At 32.3% G+C, this 25,586-nt stretch overlaps 1 protein-coding gene across 2 annotated transcripts in view; it reads left to right on the top strand.

Moving 5' to 3' along the window:
• Positions 1-835: 835 nt before the first annotated feature.
• Positions 836-25,586, top strand: part of LOC133332854 (transient receptor potential cation channel trpm) — a 95,930-nt gene continuing 71,179 nt past the window's right edge. Inside the window, exons 1-2 of one of the 2 annotated variants that reach the window (XM_061541223.1) lie at positions 4,159-4,297; positions 24,452-24,508. In XM_061541223.1, coding sequence (XP_061397207.1) covers positions 4,250-4,297; positions 24,452-24,508 — 105 coding nt within the window. In that variant the 5' untranslated portion in view covers positions 4,159-4,249. Of the gene's footprint in view, positions 955-4,158; positions 4,298-24,451; positions 24,509-25,586 lie in introns of those variants that run through there. The other variant, XM_061541224.1, reaches the window with a different exon arrangement.

Raw genomic sequence — 25,586 nt, 5'->3', positions numbered from 1 at the left:
CGCGGAGCACATCACTGAACTATTTTAATATAAAAAAAGTGGGGGAGGTTATATGGGCGAATAATTATAATTTTTGGGAATGATATTTGCTACCATATACGACTACAAAATACCAAGTTACAGTGAATTCGGTACTACCTGTTAAAGGGGTGAATATTAATAATTTTCGTGAATGGGATTTGCTACCACATACTACTACAAAATACCAAATTACAGTGAATTGGTTGAAAAATGAGCTTAACGAAAATTGGGGATATACTTATATTGAGGCTACCAGAGAAAATGTACCTATATTTATAATATTAGTGGAGAGATTTGGTATCCAATAAGAATTAGAAAAAGTAGACCTAAATTTATAATTTTTAGTGGACAAATTTGATACCCAATGCAACCAATTTTAGCGAATTCGTTTGAAAAATGTGCTCAAGAACCCCAAAATACTGAAAATTCGTTTAGAGGCTAGAGTGATTACAACGGACGTGTTATTAAATTGTCATAGAATTTTACTATCATGAATATATATATACTTTATAGGATCGGAAATGATTACAAAAGGAAAAAGAAACCGGGTATAAAAATATTAAATTTGTAGGCATTTCAATTGAGTTGCGTACAATATGTTTGACACACTTTAAATATTTCCAATATGTTATGTTATTATTTTCAGTATTAATAATTAAAATATCTTAAAAACTTTATTACATTACCCACAGATAACCCTCATATTGAAGGATCAAATTCTACATAACATGTATTTGTAATGTTTAATATTTTTTATTTATAACTCATTTGTTATTTTTATTTATTTTTAGAATTGCAAAAATACATAAAATTCTTAATTTTGGAGGAAAATACAAAAAATAGGCCTTCTCCATGTTGGGTAAATTTACATCGAACCATGTTCAGGTTTATCATCAGTATTCACGTACTGTCTCATTGAAGAAACCGAAAAAGGTAAGTATTTGAAAGCTTTGTGACGAATTTCCATAACAATTTTCCTTTTATAATATAAAAAATAGAACAATACTAAAACAGATAATTGATTTCCATTATATAGACTACCGTTATCATTATGATTTATGTTTTTTTTTTCATTGTAAGGATTATTTTTGTGTCCCCAATTAATAACAATCAATGTTGTTCAGAGTTCTAGTTATTTATTTGTGTTGTGTCATAAACAATTTATTTTCGACCATTTATATGTTGCATTGTTTTGTCCACCGACCATCCGAACATTATTAGCCTTAGGCAAGGATTAACATTGAATCCATTTATTGTGTCGTATTGTTTTGTCAGTCGTCAGTGATGTCGTTAATTTTCCACTTATAAACAACAACAATAGCATAAATACGAAAGAAATGGAAAATGAAATGTTTCACTCCCATAATTTGTCCACAATCCTGTCCAGTCATGATTTTATGGTGTTGGATAAAAAAACGTTAATATGCTTGTCCATTAATCACATTCAAATAAATATGTTTGTGTGTACATGAATGCAGTCACCTCAGTGAGTATTTTGCTGGCCAGGGCATTCCAGCGCAGAAGTATTTAATTTACTTTGATTATTTATTAAAATTAGAAGCAGAACCACCACCGGTGATTCTACAAATGAACGTTGAGTGGGTGTATGGTGCATTGAAGTGAAGTGAAAAATAATTGCATCTGAATCAGAATCAGTGAGAAATTAACTGAACAGGAGCCAGCGATGATGAAGCCATTAAAAGAAGGTGTGAATTATAGTAATTATAACGAAGTGTGTCAATCATATGGAAGTTATTAACTTACGGAAATTGTTTGATATGAAACCAAATTGATTGGAAATGAATGAAAAAGTACTATACAAATGTAAAAAACTGGAAGAAATCGGAAATAGTCGAATGTGATATAAAATAAGTAAATAACAAAATAAAAATATTGTCAAAAATATAACTGCCCCATAATGTGTATTATGAGGACATATAAATGTAGGACACTTAACCTGTCCTATACAACCAATACCACAGGTAAACGGAATACAGGACATGATATTTATCTGTCAAGAATAGGAGTGTGCGAACGTTAAATAAGATCATTAGAAATGACTGGTTACAAAATTAGGAAGGAAAATTACAGTTTATAATATCAATATACGTACATACTTTAAGGCTCGTAATAAAAGTTGAAAGGTCTTTTTTAATGTTGGAAAGTATTAGTTCTTTAGTTAGTTGAGTCTTGGACATGAAGCTCTTATTGTACATCATTAGATATGATACACAGGTATCGAATATCAAAATAAAAAGCTGTCGCAAAGTTTGAAATCTAATATTTCCATTCCATTTCGTAAGTACTTGTTTTTAAAACTATTAAAATTTTAGGACAGTATTATTAAAACGTCATTAATTACAATGTATAGAAAATAATACTATAGAAAGTGGGGTACATTCGGCCATATACAGAAAGTCCTATTTTATAATCCTTTAATATGAAAGGAAAAAAGCTATTTCTAATGGTGTGTGCTTGAAAATATAGCCTTAAAAGTCAAGGATTGAGTCACATATTAAAATAAAATATAATCTTTAGAGGATCTTAATTCAAATCAGACTGATGGAAATGATAATTACCAGGCTATGTCTATGGGTGCCGAAGCTAGGCACCCAATTTGCCTGCGGTTTAGCATTTTGAGTTTTACAACATATTTAAATATGATCATTTATTTTGGCATAGTTTGTTTGAAAGACATATTATAAGTATTGTAATAAGCCACCATCGGTAAATCGACCCACGTCAATGGTAGAGGCTGTACAATTGAGGGGGCCTTACTTGTTCCCCCGATTCGATAAATATCGATATCCAATTGTAAACAATTGTGCAAGCCAAATTATTTCTAAAAACGTTTCAGGGGTGTCGTATTCGAATCGATTAACCAATGCAATTCAAAATTTTGATTATTGATGTCTTCAACAAAGTTATTGAATTAAAGTAGTACATTTTCTCAAAGGGAATATAGTTCCTCGATATAATGTGTTTATAATAAAATTATATTTTTTTTTGCGATTTTACACCCATTTTAAGAATTAGAAATCTAGTCAGAATATCTGTCCAGGTCATTCACCAACTAGACAGAAGAATATTCAGATTTACTTCTACGTTATATTTTACAGATTATTATTGATATGTTGTCTATTTTCCTTTAAGTAGTTAACGAATTCTATGAAACCTGTCTAATGTAACCGGTAACAACAGTGTTATTTACCCCTTCCAATTGGAAGCCATTTGGAACAATATTTATTTAAATGTCGATTTTGGTATTCTATTATTTGTTATTGTATATAGATTTTCTGTAATATATTACACATGTTAATAATTCACTTTTAAAATGTTTTCCATATTCCTTGTAAAACTGAAACAGGTCACGTAAGCTACACCTGCCTTCAACTTGATATTTATATTTTTTGTGCGACACCTGACAAAACAATACGAATTATGATTTTTTATTTACAATGCTATCGAATCGTGAAATATGAAACGTTCTTCTATTGAATTCCATTGGCTCATGTAACGAAATATAGTTTTTTTTTTGCATGGCTGTTACTTATTTTGAATTTATGTTCTTTTAAGACAAAACGATGTGTAAACAACAACGACAGTACTAGCGATAAGGAAAAATTTACATTGCCTTAACCAAATTTCAAATTTTGATAACATGCAATTTAACCGTTTATCTCCGAATACAAATTTGTATTTTTTCTCTTTTTTCTCTTTTTTTATTTGGATTGCCTTGAATGAAATGCTACTCCACCTTCACATCGCTAGACAAATAAAGAACAACTGTTGTCGAGTGCAACATAAATATAAACAAAAACTACCCAAAATAATACGCAACTAGCCCAGATTCTTAGACCAAGGAGGAAATCGACAACTTGTACAACAACTTGTACGAGTTAAAAACTCAAAACGAACAACGACGCAAAGCTGTTGTTTCAGCAGCTGCCGGCTGGTTGTATGAACATCAAGGAAATCCAATTTGCCTTTTGCGGCGAATGACAACAGTCTATTCCCATTACAGTGAACGGCTAGTGGACCAACTGAACAAACAGTAGTTTTTGTTTTCCGCCACCATCACAGAAGGAGAAGGAGACGGAAGAGGAGGAGCACCACTCAGCCATCTAATATTACCAGTCATTTGGCGAAGAACGTGTCGCAACGTAAACAAGTGGGTGTGGTGGCGTTTTGCAAGAAGAAAATTACAAAAATTCCGCAATTTCGGAATATGTTGAAGCCTAAACGACAAGCCAAACAGAAACCTAAAGCAAAACCGGTAAGCCAGAAACCACAGCATCCACAACCCGCCTTCCAAACTATCCCATTCTCGGCCCTCGGTACCTTTTTGTTTTCTTTTAGTTTTGCGATTCCCTTCCTTCCACCCTTTTCATAGTCCTTGACATTTTCGACAAGAGATTATAATACAATTTCATTTCCTTAAAATTCTACAAGTATCTCCTTAATATCCTTCCCGTTCAAAGCTTACTTTGTTTTATTTCCATTTTTCGTTTCGTTTTTTTCTTCTCTTACCTTTTTCCGCCCTCTGTCGTTTGTATTTAATCTTCGTATATATTTATCTTCCCTTTACTTCCGTTCTTTAGTTCTACCTCTTCTCTATCAATATTTACTACATAGTCGTAGACGTAATGCCTTCTAAAGAAACTTACATAAATTCGTAAATGTCTTTAATAGTAAACTTAAGAGATGTATCTGTACTATGCGTGCCTGCCGCTGCCGATTGTCATCTGCGCTCGGTAGCAGACGTATAGTCGGACCAAACTAGAAAGCATCTTACAAAAAGAAATTTGTTCTCTTCTTATTTTATTTTTTTTCTTTATTCGTTTATTCGATGTGTGCAACTTGACTAACTGCCAATTCGCTTTTATTTTACTGATGTAGTTTTATTAGCGTCATTATTACCATTATTGTATTGAAGTATCTTATATCTATGGTGTATTGTATCTAACGCATAAACTGCGTACTTTAGTTAATTTCAATTCGTATTGATTTCGATGTCAAATGTATTTTTAGATTATCTCTAGTATGTCAATGTATGTATATGAGTGAGCCGCACAGTGATGGCGAACGTAAGAAATTTGATATATGTATGTGAATTTAGTTTTGAATTGTGGACCCTTTTCGGTGGTCCATGGAAAATAAATGCGAATGAAGGACAGTAGCGTAATTCGAATTTATAGTGAAATATGTGGAAATGTTTTTAATGTTTTTAAACCCTCAAATATATTTTCAAAGTTCGAGCATGGGCTCAAACATTTCACGAATTCCCCTATTTTGTGAGCATAATAATATATTGTTTACGGTCTCAAAATTACTCAATTGCGACCAAAATCACGTTGACATTTTCCAAAGATCTCGAACTCAGACCCAACGACCCTAGTATGGGCCGTAGTATGTGGATTGGAGAAGTACAAGTGCATAATAGCTAGGCGTGGGTCATATACAGGGCCATAAATTCATAAATTTGATATACTTTGAACAAACAAAAACATTTTGTTCTGCTAACAGTACATTTACATTGTACTGGATTTCGTTAATCCAATTTCATTGCATATATGCCAAATACATCCTCATAAAGTAGGTTAACCCGGTAAAATTTTCTAAGATCTGATTCAATTGAAAACATAAATGAACGATATATTCTACTTGCAAGTAACTTATTTTTCAATTTTTTTGATACAAAGGGAGATTTTTTCCATTTCTACAAACGTTAAATGTGTATGGCGTCTAAACCTTATAATAATTATTTTATAAATAAAACAATATTTTAACCGCCTATTAAATTGAAAAATCCGTTTTATGTGAGTTTTATTAATCACTTTCTTGCGACTTTGAATGCTTCTGTACTAAAGAATACTTTCCTTACACTTATAGTGTGAATTTCAAACCCACCCGCTTTTCTCAGTTTCTGTTTATTCGTTCACCAAACATCAATAAACGTCCAGAATGTGGATTGTAGATGAGCACGAGGGAAATGGTCAAAAGCGTATATTTTATAAAATATAGTTAGTATCATATTATATAAATATATATGTGCGAGCAACGACATTTTCCACCTTATTGAATTTTGTAGTCCTAAAGCATCAAATAAGGGCACAGTCCCTATGTATGAAGATTAAATTTGTAATTAGAGACGGAATTTTCCTACACCGAATACATAACTGTCTATCATTCGCATTCATTATTCATTGCTATTCGATTGCCAAAAAGTACAGATGTATAATAATATTTGGTTATCTGGCAATAATTCATTTATGTTTGTATTAGAATTTATGTGCGTATTTAAACATGATAGTAGATTATATTTATATTACTTATATCAAAAATATTTAGCGATTATTACAATAATATATAATATATGACAAATAAATGTGCTTTTGTGTGTCAGTATTAATTCAAGTGAATTCGGTGGAGACAAATATGATAGTATCCAGTTTTATTTCTGTCTTATATAGAGCTTTAATTATATATAGCTTGTACCGTTTACATATATGTCGAAACAAATAAATATTAGATTGGTGCAGTTCGCAATTATCATATGATTTAAAAAGGTCTATTAAACAAACTCAATAGAACTTCTGATCCTATGCAACAAGTGTCTTTGAAATTATGGCTTCATCATATTATCTATATCAAAATCAGGCGTATTTTCGAACATTTTATTTCATATATCATCAAAGACAGTTAATTGAGACAAACTATTTAAGGTAACGCCTAAAAGTATGCAGTGAAATAAGTATATATTCCTTTGTATGCCATATACAGTGATGGAGAAAATAATATAGGCACTAATAGTGTTTCTCATGCAGATTGTGTACTAAGAGTATAAGAAAGTATTACAATTGAAAAGTATAAATCGAATAACGTTTTATACGATTAACTAATAGGTAATTCCGATAAAGTTTCTGTTTATGATTATATTTATATACACACAGGCAAAGGAGCATCGATAATATGTTAAACAAATATTTTGCGATATTCAATCGGCATAATCAAAACCTCAAATATGCGATATTTATGTTTATAGTGCCGGGTTATTCAAAGTGATGGTCATTATGGCATTAATGGCCATTTTTCGATTGAAGGGTTTTCTTTTATTTTAAGGGCACGCCCCACATTCTCGTGGTCAAAAATTTTATTTAGTTTTTAGAATCTACACCAATTCAAGAATGTCCCTACAAAATTTCAAGTGAAAATCTCAAGAACTCTTCAATATATAGTCGATTTATTGTGTCAGCATCAAGTGACGGCTGAAAGGCTTCTCAAACTTTAAACGAAATTTCTACACGTTTCTCTGTGAGTGTATAGCTATCGTATGAACTAGGATAAAGCCAATCGGTGAAGATCATCCTTATTTTTTAACTAGGTTTTTGGTCAAAAATCGGCGATTTTCCAAAAATATTTTTTCAAAGGTTCGCCATTTTGTTAATTTTAGAGCGAAGTCAATAATCCTAGTTCATACGAGAGCCAGACATGTAGGGGAGACTGGGGCACCTTCGGCATCGGGGCACCTTCGGCATCGGGGCACCTTCGGCAATCGCGTTTTCGATATGAAGCTCTCACCGTACATCACTAGTTTCGATACATAGGTATCGAATATCGAAATAAATAACTGACACAAAGTTTGAAGTTTCTAGCTTATAAGCTTATTTAGATACGTGGGGTTATGTATTTTTATAGGTGTTTCTGTAATATTTCAATTCCATTTCGTAAGTATTTCGTATATAAAACTTTTAAAATTTTTAAGACAATATTATTAAAAAGTGGTTAACTACGATGTGTATTATTATAGAAATATTTAAAAATATAATGTTTTTACAAAACTGATCGAAAAAAATGAAAAAAAACTATAAAAGTCCATTCGGGGTACATTCGGCATTTTAAAGTGGGGCACATTCGGCCATATACAGATTGTGCAATATTATTTCCTTAAAATGTTTTTGAGTTTGTCTTTAAAACTAATCCTTTAATATAGTTCGAAATTGCATATATAAGATCAAACGTGCTTGTATTGACGAAAATGCGATAGAAAACCCCTATTTCTGATGGTGTGTGCGACCTTGAGATGTAAACGTCCGCCGCTCGAAAATAAAGCCATATAATTCAAACATTGTGTGGCGTATTAAAACCAAATAGAGCCTTTAGAGGATCAGAATGTCAACCAGACTGATAGCGATGGCAATTACCCGGCTATGGCTATGGTGCCGAATGTGCCCCATCAAATGCCGAAGCTACCCCGGAATGGGGCACATTCGGCGAATTTGACTTTTTTTACAAAACTGTAAAATTTTTTAACTAATACAATGTTTTTATATCTTTTTGGTACTATTTTTTATAATTAAGTGTCAGAGGACAATAATCAGCCATAAAGTTGTTATATATGTTGAATAAGTACTGAGATATAGAGCTCTAAAAAAAACGTGCCGAAGGTGCCCCAGTCTCCCCTACTCTTTCTAACACCGTTTTCAGATTTCGATGTTCCAGTGAGTAGTTATCATGCCCGCCATCAAAAATAAGGACTTTTATTTAATTACAAAAAACAACAACAAAACAATTACAACAATTTTTTGTAAATTATTTTTCTTCTCTTCTAAATCTTCAAATATATATGTGCAAAGTTGAAAAGGATGAAAGGAAATCGTTTTGCTACAATTGAGGAGTTAAATGAAAACAATTGAAACATATGCTGTGTTTCGAGGTTTGCATACAACGCTGCCATAAGTGTATTATATCTGAGGGAAAATATTTTGAAGGTGACCAGATAGTTATTGATGAATAAATAAATATTGAAAAAAAATTAAATGACATTTTTTATCAGACCTCGTATAAACTTGCACGTACCATAATTTTTTTAAGATCAAAATATCAGCAAAAATTTTCAGGGGACTCGTTTTATTCGATATAGCACAAAAGCCGTTCGTTATTTTCATGCTTTATATATTGTAAAAAATAAAGCATTGTTTTCTTCAGTGTCTACGTTATGATAACGCTATAAAACATTTGTGTGTGTTTATAATTATTTCTATATTTTTGTATAGTTATTACGTACGTTTCTTGAGAATTGAATAGCCGCTCTTTTGTAAGTGTTTTTGTATTGAATGTTATTAATGAACTCCCTTTCGAATTACGTAGATGTACATTTATTATGATGTGGTTAAGATTTTCGAATGTGGCATAGTTACGCTAGATAAAACTATAATTTATACATTTGCATATACACCACATTTTTAAATTAATCTAAAAAGATTCTAATTTTAACATAGAAGAATCTATACGAATTTTATTATCGTAGATGTAATTTAACCACGCCACGCCATGTCTTACGTTCTTACGAAATGTGTGTATATGATCCTAAAACTTTATTGTCGAGTGAATTCTGATATTAAACACTGGAGTTTAATAACATATGCCAAGGAAGTGAAGCCCGGGAGCTAACTACCGCTCCAATCGTTTTTATGCTACTTGGTAAATTAAAACTGCTGACGATAACGAATAAAACGAGAACACGATTGTATTTATTTTTGTTTGTGTTTTCTGTTTTTAAATATGATATTTTTTATTAGAACCAGACAATAATCACAAATCTATCACTCATCGATATCAGTTGCCGGTTGACACATATCCAGATAGCATAATTGCTTTCATTTTGCAGACTGATAATGAAGCAAGGTGACGGCCTGTCTTCCCTTTGGGACGGAAGTATATATTTACATTTTAATTGTGCTGTTAATGTTAATTAGAATTCGAATTAAATTTTCCACCATATCATAAGTTTCTTCTCTGTACCAATCATGAAAGATACAAGATTTGTACATAAAGCCGAACAAATCGACTATATAATTATGATATTGATTTGTGTATAGTTTGAAATAATGTGATATGGATAAAAAGACTTAAATCATATCGTCCAATATTTCCTGTTTTCATTTTTGTTTTTTCTACATGTTGAAACGCTGCCTTTAAATCTGAATTGTTGCTTTTTGGCGAACTGATAAACATGTATCGAACATCTGTGTTAATATCCTGACACCTGTCGCTTTTCTATGCCTATTAATATTTAAAGCACTTAAATCCTATAAGAGATTGGTTTGAAATAGAAACTAATAAGAGTATTCTAAATTAAACAGGGTTGCCAAACATTTTATTCAACCGAAAAAGTCCTTATGAACAAAATGGGACATTGGTCATAGAAATCGATGAACATTTGATGTTTTTATTTTCAATTCAGTGTTGGTATGTTATTTTAAATCGATTGCATTTCTTTGTATGAGACGCTGAAACCTTTTTTGTTTTTCATAATTAAAGACATTACGTGGTATACAAAGAGTTTTGTCATTTTGTGTGGCTCTAAAGATTGAGTGTATTTATATATTTAATTTATTTATATTTGACTTTATGCTTATGTTTCAGCCAGGAAATTCAAGCACTTTAGTTTATAAATGCGGCGTCGAAAAACTAGCATAATCACAAGTATTTTTCAATAATTTTAATTCTAAACTTTTTATTCGTGTATTCATCATTCACTATGGAAGAAATTCTGATGGCAAATAGTTAATTTTAAAATAATTTAAAGTTTTTTTGAATTGACTTCTCACAAAATTTTTCCTTAATTTAAAAAAATATTCGACTAAACAAAATCCCGAAACAAAATTAGGAAATTATAAAATTTGTTCAAATATTTCATATTATTTTTCTTTATATTTTGTTTCTATTTTTAACAAAAGAAAAAACAAAACTACGTTCTGTCATAGTTGAAGTTTTTCAACTTGAAAATTCGTACGTCGACGTATTCGTTAACATTCATATAAATAGATGTGTTCTACTTTTGTGGTGAAAAACGTCGAACGAGCTAGTTGAATTTTAGGTAAGGCTGTAATGTTACCTTTAATTATCTTCGGGAATATTAAAAAGTTTATTATTTTATTTTTTATATCATACGGAAAACATTAGAACGAGTTATGTTTTTAATTAATTCTCGACTGTAAATTTTTAGTTTATATCAATTATATGAAATACCATAAAATGTTTATATTTCCAATAATCTTGGCAACCCTACCACGGGGCAATACTCTTAGTAAATAAATGAGTGCGAGAGTCACGCATTGATTAATCAGTTTGCGGCGTTATCTCCGGCCTACCTATCCATCGACTAGCCGAAATGTTTGTTTTGACGTTTTGCTGGGAGAACCACCAACCAAGTTGTAAATAAAAATCAATTTGAAGAGATTGACGTTTAGTGTTGTTGACCAAATGATTCGTGTCCCGCCGCAGCCGATAGTATTAATTGAGTATTGCTGAAGTCACGACGACGGTGTTTACAAGTTCTGTTTTACGATTTTTCGCGAGTTTCGAAGAAACAATCGGGGTTGTGTTCTTCTTCATTTGTTACATCGCGAAATCAATTTGAAAGAAAAGAAAAAAAAAACTAAAACAAAAAACATTAACAAATGTGCGCTGCTTTGTTATAGTTGAAAAAAGAGTAATTCAGTTTTCGAGAAGTTGTTGTGAAATCTGTTCACCACCCACCCCGCCACCACACATGTGATAAAATGTTTTTCCACACCAATTGGGTATTTGTAAGTTATTTGATGTATCGGATTTAAAGCAAAGTGCTGATGATCTCAATGGCTGAGTAAGTGCGCTTCAAGAAATACCAACCTAAAACAGCAAAAACAAATTGACATTTTGTTTTAATTAACGAAATCTAAAAAATATATAAATGCAATATTAAAAAATAATTGCTCTGTTGCAATAAAATAGAAAAAAGAACACTTGTATCTGTACGGTGCCGCTCTGACTGTCCCCATTCATAGGCGGCTGACCCAAAGAATATCAAATAAAATATTTTGTGTTTCTTTTTTCTTCAACTTATCTTTACGCAAAAGACAACAACAACTGGGCACGAGTACAACAAAGAGTATCGAATAAAAAGAATCTTGTTAGCATGTTAATGGAGCGCGGAAGAGAGGGAGGCAACGTGTATTTGTGAGATAGTCGCACATGTATGTTATGTACACAGATACTTTGTTTTGTCGATGTGTGCTTTTGTTTTCATTTTTTGATCAGTATTCTTTACCTTATTTTACTATTCTCTTTCAAATGCTGTCGGAAGAGAATTTTATTCTACTGTAGAGAGTATTTTTGATGTTCTCTTAACTAAACATTTTTATCAGCATTTTTTTTAAGTAAACTGTAAGTACAAGTACAAGTTAACGAACATCTAATGCAGAATTAGATAAATAACAAAATTTACAGGTGTCTGTCTATCTCAGTGGTTACCTCTCAGGGCAAGCTTGATTTTAGTTACACGTATTATTAAAAAAATCATGAAGGATATAACATCTTACTTACTTTCATAGGTGGCTTATAAGCCGACCTTAAAAAAATTCAAGGCGCGCCGGTCTTGTGCGCATGTCATCAAATTTGAAATACCATTTTCCGAGATGTTGTCTTCTACTTGATCTTTCCATAGGATTCGTGGCCTTCCCCTTCTGCGTGAACCATCACTCGCTTTTATATGGCTTTTGAGCAAATGCATCTACATCCATTGTCACAACATGGCCTAGCCAGCGTAGTCCCTGCAGCTCGATACGTCATCGACTATATCGACGTCAGAGAATATATGGTATAGCTCATGGTTCTTTCGACGGCGATATTCACCGTCGACGAAGATGGTCCATAGATCTTCCGGAAAATGTTTCTCTCAAAAACTCCAAGAGCTGTCTCGTCTGCTTGTGCAAGTACCCATGCTTCAGATCCATACAACAGCACGGGTAATATCAGCGTCATGTAGAGTGTGGGTTTGGTCTGGCGAGAGGTGACCTTGCTTTTGAGTTGTTTACTCAGACCATAGTAGCAGCTGCTGGCCAAACTCTTCCGAGATTTCAAAGCTGATGTTATTAGTTTTGTTTATGGGGGTACCACAGTATATAAAATCTTTTACTACCTCGAAGCTGTAGTTTTCAAGTTTCACAGTTCGTCCGAGTCTACTGGACGTCTTGCGCGTTGATACCATCAGCTTTCACATTTCTGTTCATATTTGCATATCGTATGACCTTTTCCAGCAAGATGTTAAACAAGTCATACGACAAACTGTCAACTTGTCTGAATCCTCGTTCTGTATTGAAGGGCTACGAAAAGTTATGTTGTATAGCCATATTAATTTTGCAGGAATGCCAAACGCAGACATGGCTTTAAACACCTCTGGACGGATAAGACTGTCGAATGTGGCTTTATAGTCGACGATCAGGTGGAATGTGTCGATCTGTTTTTCGTGGGTATTTTCCAGGATTTAGTGCAGAGTGAATATTTGGTCTATTTTGGATTTGCCAGGCCTGAAGCCGCATTGGTATGCTTCAATAATGTCATTGACCATTGGCTTCAGTCGTTCACACAGCACACTGGATAGCACTTTATATGCGATGGGAAGGAGACTTATTCCTCTATAGCTGGCACATATCGTCTTGTCTCCTTTTTTGTGCATCTATCGATAGTTATATCAATTGTATATTTATTTGGACATCGAATAGAGATATTTGATCCACTCCGGAACTAGGAAATACTGTTGTCTGAAATCGTAAAAAAATGATGTCAGCTATGAAATTATGAATTTTGTTATAGAATGTCCATGTATTTTTGGTAAGAAGGGTATATTTCTAATTTAATAAATGTTGTCACAGCTCTTTTTGCCAAAGAAGAATCGGTTTAGCTTTGTACATAGTTACCACTGTGGATTTTTGATGTTATCAAGAATATTTGATTGAGTATTACAAGGCACTTTTGCAATGTAATCATGTATGTAATAATATATTCAGGTCTATGACATCCAGTTTCTTCGTTTGTGCCTGGATTCCAGTATCACACCAGGTTTCATATTTGAATGTTGTCGACCTACATCAAATATGTATGGTAACAAATATAATGGCCGCTTACTGTGAGTTCCATAAATTTACGGGATACATTTCATAAAAAACATGATATTCAAATAGTGTTTTTATTTCGTTTTATTTTTGGTAAATAATCTTAAATTTTAATTCCAATTCAATTAAATTGTAATACCAATTTAAATTGTAATACCAATATCCAAAATCGATACTTATACAGCCAAAATGATATTGTTTACGAAAATTCCTAATGCAACAGGCCACACATGTTGGAACCCAAAATGACATTCTTGCAATTCTATAAATATTAAAGAAAAGGAAATGAATGCAATATGTTGACTTCCACCCTCAGTGCATTTCAGTTGCTTCAGGCTTGTTGAGATGGTATTGAACACAAAGTCAAACAAACAAATGAAAGAAATAACGAAAGCAGAGCAATACAAAGTTGCTCGAAAACATTGAATGTTCACCACAAAGCTATTGTTCGGTAACTTTTGCAATTTGCAAAAAGTTTATTCGGATGTTGTTGTTTAACCCTGTTGGTTGTTCTTCTTTATCACCATGTCCATTGGTCGCAACACACCAACGAACAAACAGACACATATACACACAATATTATCATAATTATTTACCAAACTTTTCTGAACTGAAACTCACACGCACACTTGTAACCGCATTTATTGAGTTTCCATACTTTCCTTCACATCCTTCCGACATTCGAAATCGTTTCTCTCTGTGTTTTGCCCAGTCGCAGGCAAGCAAAATCCATTAAAGTATTTCTACAATTGTTTCAATTGATGTAAGTTGGTAAGATTTGTATCGACGAAACCAATGGAAACCCAATTATGGCATTGTATCAATTTTAATCACAACAATGTGTTCACAAAACGGCTTTGTAAATTAATTTTAAAAAATATTGTTATATTTTAATATTAATTTAATATATTTTGTATAACGGCAATATTTATTTGATTGCTTTAAAATTCTAAGAGTTATCATTTTGTGTGCAAGGGGTATTATATCGTGGAGTATATGTATGTATAATGCAGAAGGAAACAAAAATACTCATAATTACCCCATATGATAGTTTTCCAATATTAAAAAAAAAAATACTAGGCCCATTGGCGGGTTTCTGATGCAAAAGTTTTATTTATGTAAAAATGACACCTTTATCACTAAAATCGTCGCAGAAAAAATTTTGTTGGACAAACTGTAAACTGAAGTAGGCTAATGATGTACTTAACCCTACGATCAATAACCAAAAAAGTATACGTAGATCAATAACCGTGGTACATTTGTACCCATCCAAAAATAGCTCTGTAATTCATTAAAAAATTGGAATATCGTGAGGTTTTTTGTTTTAAATTAATCTATACGGATCTGATCTAGATGTAGGAACTCAAAATTATATATACATTAAAATAATATATATTTAAATCCATGCTTAAATGATAATCTATCTAAAACAATCATAGTAAATTCGTTATAGCTTTCGAATGGGTTAAGCTTTTTTAGTTATTTTTTTATTGGGATTTTATTTAGATGTTCCTCAACCCCTCTGCAAAGTTTTGTGGCCCTAGACAACATGGGGCCATCAGGGCGACTCGTGGAAGTCAGAAAGTACCCTGGTTTTCCTTTGGTATGCAGGTACTAAAACAATTATTATTGCCAATTATTCACATTTTATGAGTTTAGAGATTGTGATTGGCGCATTTTTAAGATTATTTAATACTTTAAAACGTTATTTAATTATTGTTTATATAAGAACGTCAATTTAGGATTGTAATAAATCAGACTAATTCGATTATAGAAAAAGTTTCCGGCCCAGTATGAAGAATAATTGGATAATTACGGACAATAATTATTGTTTTTGTCCCTGTATACCAATGGAAAAACATGGTAGTTTCTGACTTCCACGACTCGCCCTGATGGCCCCATGTTGTCTAGGGCCACAAATTTGCAGAGGGGTTGAGGAACACCTAAATATGATCCCAATAAAAAAAATAACTAAAAAGCTTAACCCATTCGAAAGCTATAACGAATTTACTATGATTGTTTTAGATAGATTATCATTTAAGCATGGATTGAAATATATATTATTTTAATGTATATATAATTTTGAGTTCCTAACACTAGATCAGATCCGTATAGACTAATTTAAAATAAAAAACCTCACGATAGTCCAATTTTTTAATGGGTTACAAAGTTATCTTTGGATGGGTACAAATGTACCACGGTTATTGATCTACGCAGGTAATAACTTTAAAAATTTTTAAAAATTATATATATGGAAAATATTTATAATTTTTTCTTCGATTATGTGTGAAAATACCTCAAGAATGATTCCTCAACATTTGATCCGAATATCTCCATTATTAAAAGTTTTACAGCATTTTTATAAGAAAAAAGGTACAAATGTACCCGGTTATTGACCGTAGGGTTAAATAAATATTCAAATTGAAGTGTTAGTTATAAAAATCCGGCTTTCCAATTTGAAAAAGAGAAGCAGTTTGATTGTTGTTAAAAAATGACACAATCCTTGGGTATGCCTTACTTAGGATATAACGAACTTCTTCAACAACGAATTAATTTGCTCAGTCCCTACTAGTTCCCTATAACCGTAGTTTACTGTATTTAGACATCTCCAAATAATTCTCACATCCGCTAACGGAGTAAGCGGAAGTGAGAATTATCGACGATTTAAACTATAGCATTTAAATACTTTTTAAATTGAAATAATCACAGTTAGATAACACATCGGATTAATATGTTCGCCAGTCTAAATCTAATATACGAGGTCCGATGAACAATATATTTATCCAACAAATCACCTTCTGATGTATGCCAACTATTTTAAAATCATTGAAACACTTGTGGAATGCGATTTTTCATACGGTGGTCGATGCATGTTAACGGCATTAGATGGCGTTAACATTAGACGAAATTTTGAATTTCTTGGTTCTTCCGGACTTCTCCATTGGGATGATTGCGCTTTGGTTTCAAAGTCAGAGCCAAACACCAATGACTCGTCACCAGTTATGATCTTTTTGAGGTAATCCAGATCGACGTTGAAGATGTTCAACAGCTCCTGAGAGATATTTAAGCGTTGTTGATTTTGCGCAAAATTAAAAAAAAAACAAATGAAAAAAAATCTAAAAGCCCACCAAAACACGATTAACCTTTTTGCCTGCCAAAAACAAACTGACTATCCAAAATAATAAGAAAAAAATATGCGGTCTAGCAAATAATATTACTATTTTAAATTTAATCTCGTTCAAATACTGATGCTACAAACATCTGCTTGTCACTTCTTCTTTCTGGTAAGGACACATAAAAGAAAACATTTCTATTATGATGTTCGGCATTATGCTTATGAGGCAGAACAAAAGAGAAATAATGTTTCGCTTGAAAAATTTTCCTACAATAGGATGCATTCCGATGTGCAGCTTGTACATACTATTTTGTGTAATTAATGCATCAGACATGTCGAAAAAACAAAGAACCAAATTAAATTGTTACACAAATTTAAAGAACAAATTGGTTGCATTTTATTGCAACTGTATAATATACCTTCATACCTTCTATAACTGGATTTTTATTTCAACGCACATTTACACGTTCTTTACAATTTTATTGCAAACTGGCATATGCCTGCCACTTCGTTAGCGGATGTGAGAATTATTTTGAAATGTCTAAATATGTTTATTTTGTTTTCACAGAAAACTGCATATGTCAGAAGAGCTAATCAACATACACACCAATATCGACCATAATTAAAATTTTAGTACCATTTAGTTTCTTTGTTATCTTATAGTACGTATTTCCAAAACTAAATCCACATCTGAACACTACACACCTATTCATATAGCAACACAAATCTATATCTATACTAATTTTGGTAACATTTAACATTAAAAATTCAAGATTCCAGCTGCAACGGTTCACCTAAAATCCACATTTTGTATCATTTCCCAACGGTGATCCTAACTCCAAATTTCAGGATTCCAGCTCCATCCGTTTCTCCAAATTCAAATTGAACCAAATTTACTACTCTGTGGCTTTCCTTTTCATTGCAACTCCGATCATGTAGCTCATCTCGAAAGAGAAATTAATAAAAACATTTATATGAATGATCCTTCGCCCTAAAAGGCATAAAAACAAAACGCAAATTTACTACAGTTTAGTACTTTTTGTATACATGAGTACACGTTTTCAAAACCACCTCCTTACTATTCCGCAATCTAAATTTGAAGTTTTTATCTCTATTTATATACCAAATTTAGTAAATTTTAGTAATTTTTGAATACTTATAGTTCGAATTTAAAAAAAAAAAAAACTCCTTTATTCTACACTCCATCGGTGACCCTCATTTCAAATTTCGGAGTTCTATATCTACCTCATACTGAGGATTTCAAGGGCCACACATACTTTCAGGACGGCGTTAAGCGAAACAACAGTCACAAGAAAAGAAACCGAAAAACAGAGTTAAGTAAAATCGTTAAATTCTGTCAATGCAATATAAAATGATTTTCAATTGCATTATCTCACACTCGAATATAATTAATATCGTAAGAATAAAACATATATCGAAAAATATATGAAATATGCAAAGTTCTTTCTTATATTTCTCGAATATGTATTTCATTATCGTAATTTATATTTTACGTCATAGGTAGCCAATTAACTCAATTCGTAAGAATTTGCCGCAATAAGAATGAAGAATAAGGACGACTTCAACAAATGATAAAAACATCCATAATTCCAATTTATCCTTGAGTGATTCATTTGTGGTGCGTTTTTCTTTATTGCATAATTTTATCTGCATCTGCTTATTCATTTCCTTGATAAAAACAATCGCACATCCTTTTGTACGCACTCATATGCACATTTATTATGGAAAATATTAGGGTATGTCATATAAATAAATATATGTAACTACATCCACAATTGAATTATTCTTCAGTGCTATTTGTATACATTTTTTAATTGGCTCGGATACTTAAATAAAGTAAATGTTATCATTATATAGCAATTACGTAATCACTGGCACTCGTCGATAATGTATATCGTCAGCTAAAATGCAAAAAGGCGTAACTAACAAAAAATTGAAAACTGACTTTTGGAATGAATATTGTGAATGTCAATAAACTACATGTGTTGACAAAGTTTTACACGTCTGCGGTCAAAAAAGGAGCTCCTATTATGCTTTTTTAGTTACGCCTTTTTGCATTTTAGGTAACGATATATAGTTATACAAGTATATTACATGAAACATACACTCGAGATGCATTGTCTCCAGAATATCATTCATTATCTAATGCAATTTTTTTGTAAATAATCTCTAAGATTTATTTCTGTGGCATCTTTCGCACCTAAAGTTGCCTACAACCAAAAATGATAGTTCATTACAACCTAATGTAGAGTAAAGTGTAAATGTCGGTTGGCGTATGTATGTGTGTGAAAAAAAAACATGTTGAACATTTAACAAATTGCAACAATCGGTTGAATGTTACAACAACTGCCACTTCATACGTAATGAAAATAAACACAAAGGAAATTGTGGTACAATTGTGTATATTAACACTTATCCCTCTACATATATAAGAGTGTGTGTGTGTGTTACATGCACATAAACATTAACGTATGGCATTGGGTGTGAGAATATGTATAAATGTATGTGCGTGTGTGTTCACATGGATGAAGTAGATGTCTTAAGCCATCTTGAGAATGTGTGAAAAGTGCAAGCTTCACATTTGCCATATGCTGGCAACTGATGGCTGTTGGCCAAGGCGGAACAACGTTTCAACCTCCTCGCCAGCATGCATTTCCATCACATGGAATTTATTGCCACAAACTGAAACAAGACTCACAATAATGTCGGAAAGAAAGAAATTTCTTTGGTGTTATGATAAAGTCTCGTTGTGGGTAGGATGTCTAAGATTTTTATAGTGGGCGAGGGGTGAATGCGTATTACAACAGAACTACAACGTGAGTGCTTTTGACCTTTTTGAAATATTAAATAATCAAACTACTTTTATTACTGTATAAAGTAAATTTCTTATATGAAGTTGAAACCCGTTTGCTACTCTAGGAACACACAAATCGTTAATTTTATATTTCCAGCTTTTACAACGTTTTGTCCGCGCTCTTATTTTTCAAAAGGGGAAACCCGAGAGCCCTAGTGAAGTTGTAGGAACGTGCTTTTAGTTCACTGCCACACATGGCATAAATTCATTTAGTTTTTTGTTTGTTTTGTGGCTAAGATGAAAACAACAACAACAACCAGTGGAACAACAGCAACAATTGTGGAAACTAAAGGAACAAGTGTTGAGTAGATTTGTAACAACCGTTGCAGTAAAGTCCAAAATGAGCAGGATTAATGTGACCTTTAGTATTTATGAACTCATTTCAACGTGTATATTAGCACAATAATTTGTATTTCAATTCTCAGATCCATTCCTTTTAGGTGAGATTAAAATAAACGTATTCTTAAAAGAATTACACGAATTTGATATTTTCATGGACATATCTAAATCACCATTGATAATTGACGCCAAACGCCAAAACTGGTTGCCCTCGTATTTGAAATGAAGATTGAATTGTCTCCAACAGACTGAAATAGACAAAGCAATTTATTTAGACGAGACAAAGTCTGTTGTAACAAGCATAAAAAAAGTTCCAAAGTCATATATATGTCAAGGTATTTTTTAAACCTCAGAGCATTTAATGATACTTGTCGGCTGTGGAAAAAATGCAGAAAAAATTCAATCATAACCAACGACGTGCAGCGTTTTAATGGAGTATATTTTTTGTTCTTGTATGAGGTACGTGTTCATAAAGGCAGAGCTTTGAAGTTTTGCACTTTCGTATAATACCGCGAAAGGTCTGTAATTTGGGATTTACCAAGTTTTGGTGTGGTCCAAAGTGATTTATTTACCATTGAGGATTCTTGGCGGGTGAAAACACGTTGCTGCAAACGTGACGATTGGCTTCGTTGGTGAAGGGCATGGCCCAATGACACCGCAGGATTGCAAACCGTATCAAACATTTCTTTTTTCGGTGTTGTCGATGACCTATTACGCATATTATTTCTCTTTCGAGTTAGCTTAATGAGCTTACGGTGCAAAAACTATGGCCAAATTGACCAGGATTCTTCCTATTGTGTATCAGACATCCTCAGCTGACCGAATTTATAATCATCGTGATCATGATCTTGCCATTAACAATTTTTTGAAGAATCTATTTCTATTCGGAACGTTACCTTTTAGAAAATGTTCATAAATTAATGAAGTCCTAATATTGAAATTATATAAAGTAATTCGAATTTTCACCACTACAATCGCTATGGGTTCTTAACTATAGAAGAGGTGTTCGGTCCTAAAATTAGCATTGGATAGACCATATCGAAATTTCGGCACACCCATAGGGAGTCCTTAACTATAGAGGATGTGTTCGGTATTTCCGTCTATACCGTCATACCAAAGCCCGGCAAGTAAACATCAAAATCCTATCGGCCAATAAAAGTAACTTCATTCTTACTCAAAATTATGGAACGGACAGTCGATACAATGATTAAGAGGAACAACCCCAATGATCAGTGGAAACAGCTTTGCACGAAGTGGTACGCCAAATTGAAAGCACCTTCGATTAGAAACTACTTACTTTAGATGTATGAATTGATATCGAGGGATAATGTCGGTACTGAAACACTTATTCAATCCTTAGATACCTTTCGATCAGGCAATCAAAGCCTGGGTTAGCAATCCCCAAACTAAAAATTAAATGACTTCCCAAGTTTTATATAAAAAACCAGCAAGGAAAGTAGCAAAGTCGGACTGGGCCGAATATATGATACCCTTCACCACTATATGTATATTGTATATATGTATCCTAACAATTTCATGTGATGTCAATTTATGCTAAATTTAATCAGATTTAAGGAAATCGATTTATAGCAAACATGATACACGCGACTCAGTATGCCGCACTGTTAAAAATATAATCTCAATCAGACACCCGTTCGAAATATATTTGGTACGTTGTGCAAAATTTCGTGTCAATAGGACAAACTTGTCTAAATCTGAACCGATATTCTCGAAACTTAACACACCTCATTCTAGACTCAATTTAGTAGGCTATGCCAAACATGGTGGAAATCGAAAGATATATAGGGATTTAGGTGCAACATTTAATGTAAATAAATCGGATGAAAATATATACGTTAGCTATATTAAAATCTGAACCGATTTTCAGGTTCATCATCAATCATCATTCTAGACTTAACTTAGTACACCATGCAAGTTTCGTGAAATCAAAAGATATATAGGGGCTTTGGTACTCCATTTACATAAAATCGGACGAAAATATATATGGGAGCTATATCTAAATCTGAACCGATTTCCACGAAACTTAACACATATCATTCTATACCTAATTCAGTACCCTATGCCAAATGTCGTGCAAATCGAAAGATATATATAGGACTTTGTGCTTATATGGGACAAAAATATATTTGTGACCTATATCTAGATCTGACCCGATTTTCTCGAAACTTAACACACATCATTTTAGGGTGAATTCAGTACTTTATGCCAAATTTCGTGCAAATCGAGATATATATAGGAACTATGGTGCACATTTACATAAAATCGGACAAAACTATATCGACTCAGAAAGTGATTCTATGCATATTCTCAAAAGGAACCATGGGTCTATCTCGATTATTTTTGCCTGTTACAAACATATGCACAAAGACATAATACCCTGTACCACAGTGTGGTGAAGGGTATAAATATTTGGGAACTTTTTCATTTTTTAGGTACTTATTCACTTTTAAATTTGGATCTTGTATTTCGAATGATTATTTTAATGCAGCCAAAGGTATGGCTTATAACGCATTTGTAATCATATATATTTAGAATGTATCATTAACATTTTCTTCATAAAATGTTGAATATTTTAAAATATGCCCTATTATTATTAACTTATGAAATTATTTTAGTTTTATATATTGTAAATTTTTGTGTATATTATTATAAAACTTCAAAAACGAATTGAATTATTGAAACAATATTTTACTGTAAATAACTAGCTGTAGTGCGTATAATAATCATTTAGTAGCATATATTAAAAATCCATTGAGACAGATTTGTAAATTGAGCTTATTTATTCTAAATGAGCTTCAAATGGTTGCTCCTTATAGTTTTGTAAAGTTATGTAAATTATTATGTATATATGTGAAACAAATAGTCGAATTAAGTTATCATATTTCAATACAATGATGTAAAAATAAAAGTGAACTGGCTGGTAATCTACAAGGTATGAAGTCATACAGTTAGTCATTAAGTAGACCCATTTGAAAAACCCTATTTGGACATATTCGCCGTACAGTGAATTCATTATCTCTAGCCCGTTTTAGTCCTCTATGTCGAATTGTCACTCCTTCGAATATTGTCATTCCATTCTAGACCATTTAGAGATAAATGATATATTCTATAAAAAATAATAATTTTGATAATTTATTTTATTTGTTTTAAATAAACTGTTTTTCTCTTCCTTTTCTTCTTCTTCTTCTTCTTCTATTCTCTACTTTTAACTTCTCTCTTTTCAAATACTTCAAATATTATTGGTTTTTTTATACTTGCACCTATTTCGCCTATCAATAATATTAATTTTGTACTCATTCCATCGAATATTACCCCCTGAAAATTCTAAAAATCCCCCACTGATTGAGTTATTCTTCTCCCATTACGATTTTCCTAAATTGTTATTTTGTTTGATTTGACTATGTGTTTTTGTTTCGTTTTCCAAACACAACAAATTGAAATTAAATTTAAAAACCAAAATATACAACAACAAATGAAATGAACAATACACAAACAACAAACAAATTCGCCAAACAAATAATAATTATATTTTAAATCGAACAAAAAATAAAAACGAAAACCAAACAAAACAAAACGACAAACCAATGTTTATTCATTAAATCGAATAATTTATTTGTCAACATAACAACAACACGGCACTTTATGAATTCGGTGCTGTGTGTGTGGGTGCGAATGTGCCTGTGTTTGTGATCGATCGATACGTCGGTCGCACACAATTCAATGATGACAAAACAAAAACCCCTGCACCATTCCTTTCATTGTGTTGTCACCCACAACCTGACCCCATGTCAATGTTCAAAATGATATTCCATAACCATTCCTGGCCCAAATCGTAATTTGCAATCCAATGGAAATCCGTTTGAATGTTAACCACCAATAACCAACAAATAAACGGATTTATCTAATATTCGTCTTTTTTCGTTCTCACAAACACTCGCATGTACACAACACAACCTGTCCGAACATACACACAAACACAATCGACATTCAAATCCATCGAAATGTACTTGGCACCAAAATTATTACACATCGCGACCACAAACACAACCACCACCATAATCATCAACACCCAACCAACACCACTACCATCGCGCAAACCAAAAATTTTCCAACACTGTCCTGTCTTCAAAATGACATGATTAGATTCCATGGGGACTGAAAAAAATCTGTTGGGGACTGATAAATATAACTGTGCCCAGGGTAAGCTATTTAAAAGAATTTCATCTGTTCTGTTATTCCTTTTTGTCTGTTTGTATTTATTTGTGTTTTTAAATATTCGTTTTTTTTGTTTATTGTTTTAATTTTTTATTATTATTTTTGTAATTCATTTTTTTTGCTTTGATTTTATGTCTGCCAAAATGTGCTTCACCCTTTTAATCCAGTCATTTGACAGTTGTCAGTGTTATTTGTATAACTGTTTGTGATACTAACAGTATTCAATTTTCAGATTAACAAACGTGTACAATATTTGCCTTAATACAATTTTGAATATCCAATTAGGAACTGATTGCTCTTCAGTATTTAAAATAAAAATATTGTTAAAAAGCTTAAACTGGTTGAATCACATTTAGTTAGAGGTTATACCTTCATTACAGAATAATTTCCTAGGCTTTCAATCTTAAATTGAAATTGGAAGTACTTTTCGATAGCGTTAAAAAGACATATTATATAATACCGGTGACGTTTTCATAAACTGAACCTCTTGAACCTCTTTAAAGGAAATCAAGGCGCCAGTGCCAAATTCCAACAAAACAAAACAAACACTGATAAGTTTGCAATTGCATAATGACATTTAAATATATTTTTTAAAAACATCTATATAATTGTCCATGCCATAATTATGAAGAGTGTGTTATCGAGTTGTGAATGAAATGAGTTTATGTAGCCCAATAATTTGTAACACAACAAAATGTTGACCTCAGACCCACCTTTTAGTTTTCCGTTCGTCATTTTTCTAATTGAATCGGTCTAATTATGTATGTTCGTCCATCTGTCGATTATACAGTTCGGAGTTATGAATCAATCGTATTTAGGGTGTCATATGTATTTTCTTAAAAATAACATCTGGAGTATGCAAAATTCAGAAACGATATCCTCCATCATAAGGATGTCAATCAAAATATGTAAAATTAATGGGGGCTCCTAGGAGAAAATTCATGTTATTATAGCACCTTCGACAAACCGAAAAATACGTGAAAAAATATGAACATGATATGGTCTAATATTAGGGCTACCGTTTTATGGGGCTATAATAAACCGGACATCAATATTGATATTT

This window comes from Musca vetustissima, unplaced genomic scaffold, assembly GCF_032173495.1.
Source record: "Musca vetustissima isolate MV318-11 ecotype Yass unplaced genomic scaffold, APGP_CSIRO_Mvet_v1 utg11625, whole genome shotgun sequence".
Lineage (NCBI taxonomy): Eukaryota > Metazoa > Arthropoda > Insecta > Diptera > Muscidae > Musca > Musca vetustissima.
Note: the sequence above shows the minus strand (reverse complement) of the source record. Positions and strands in the feature narration are given on the sequence as shown.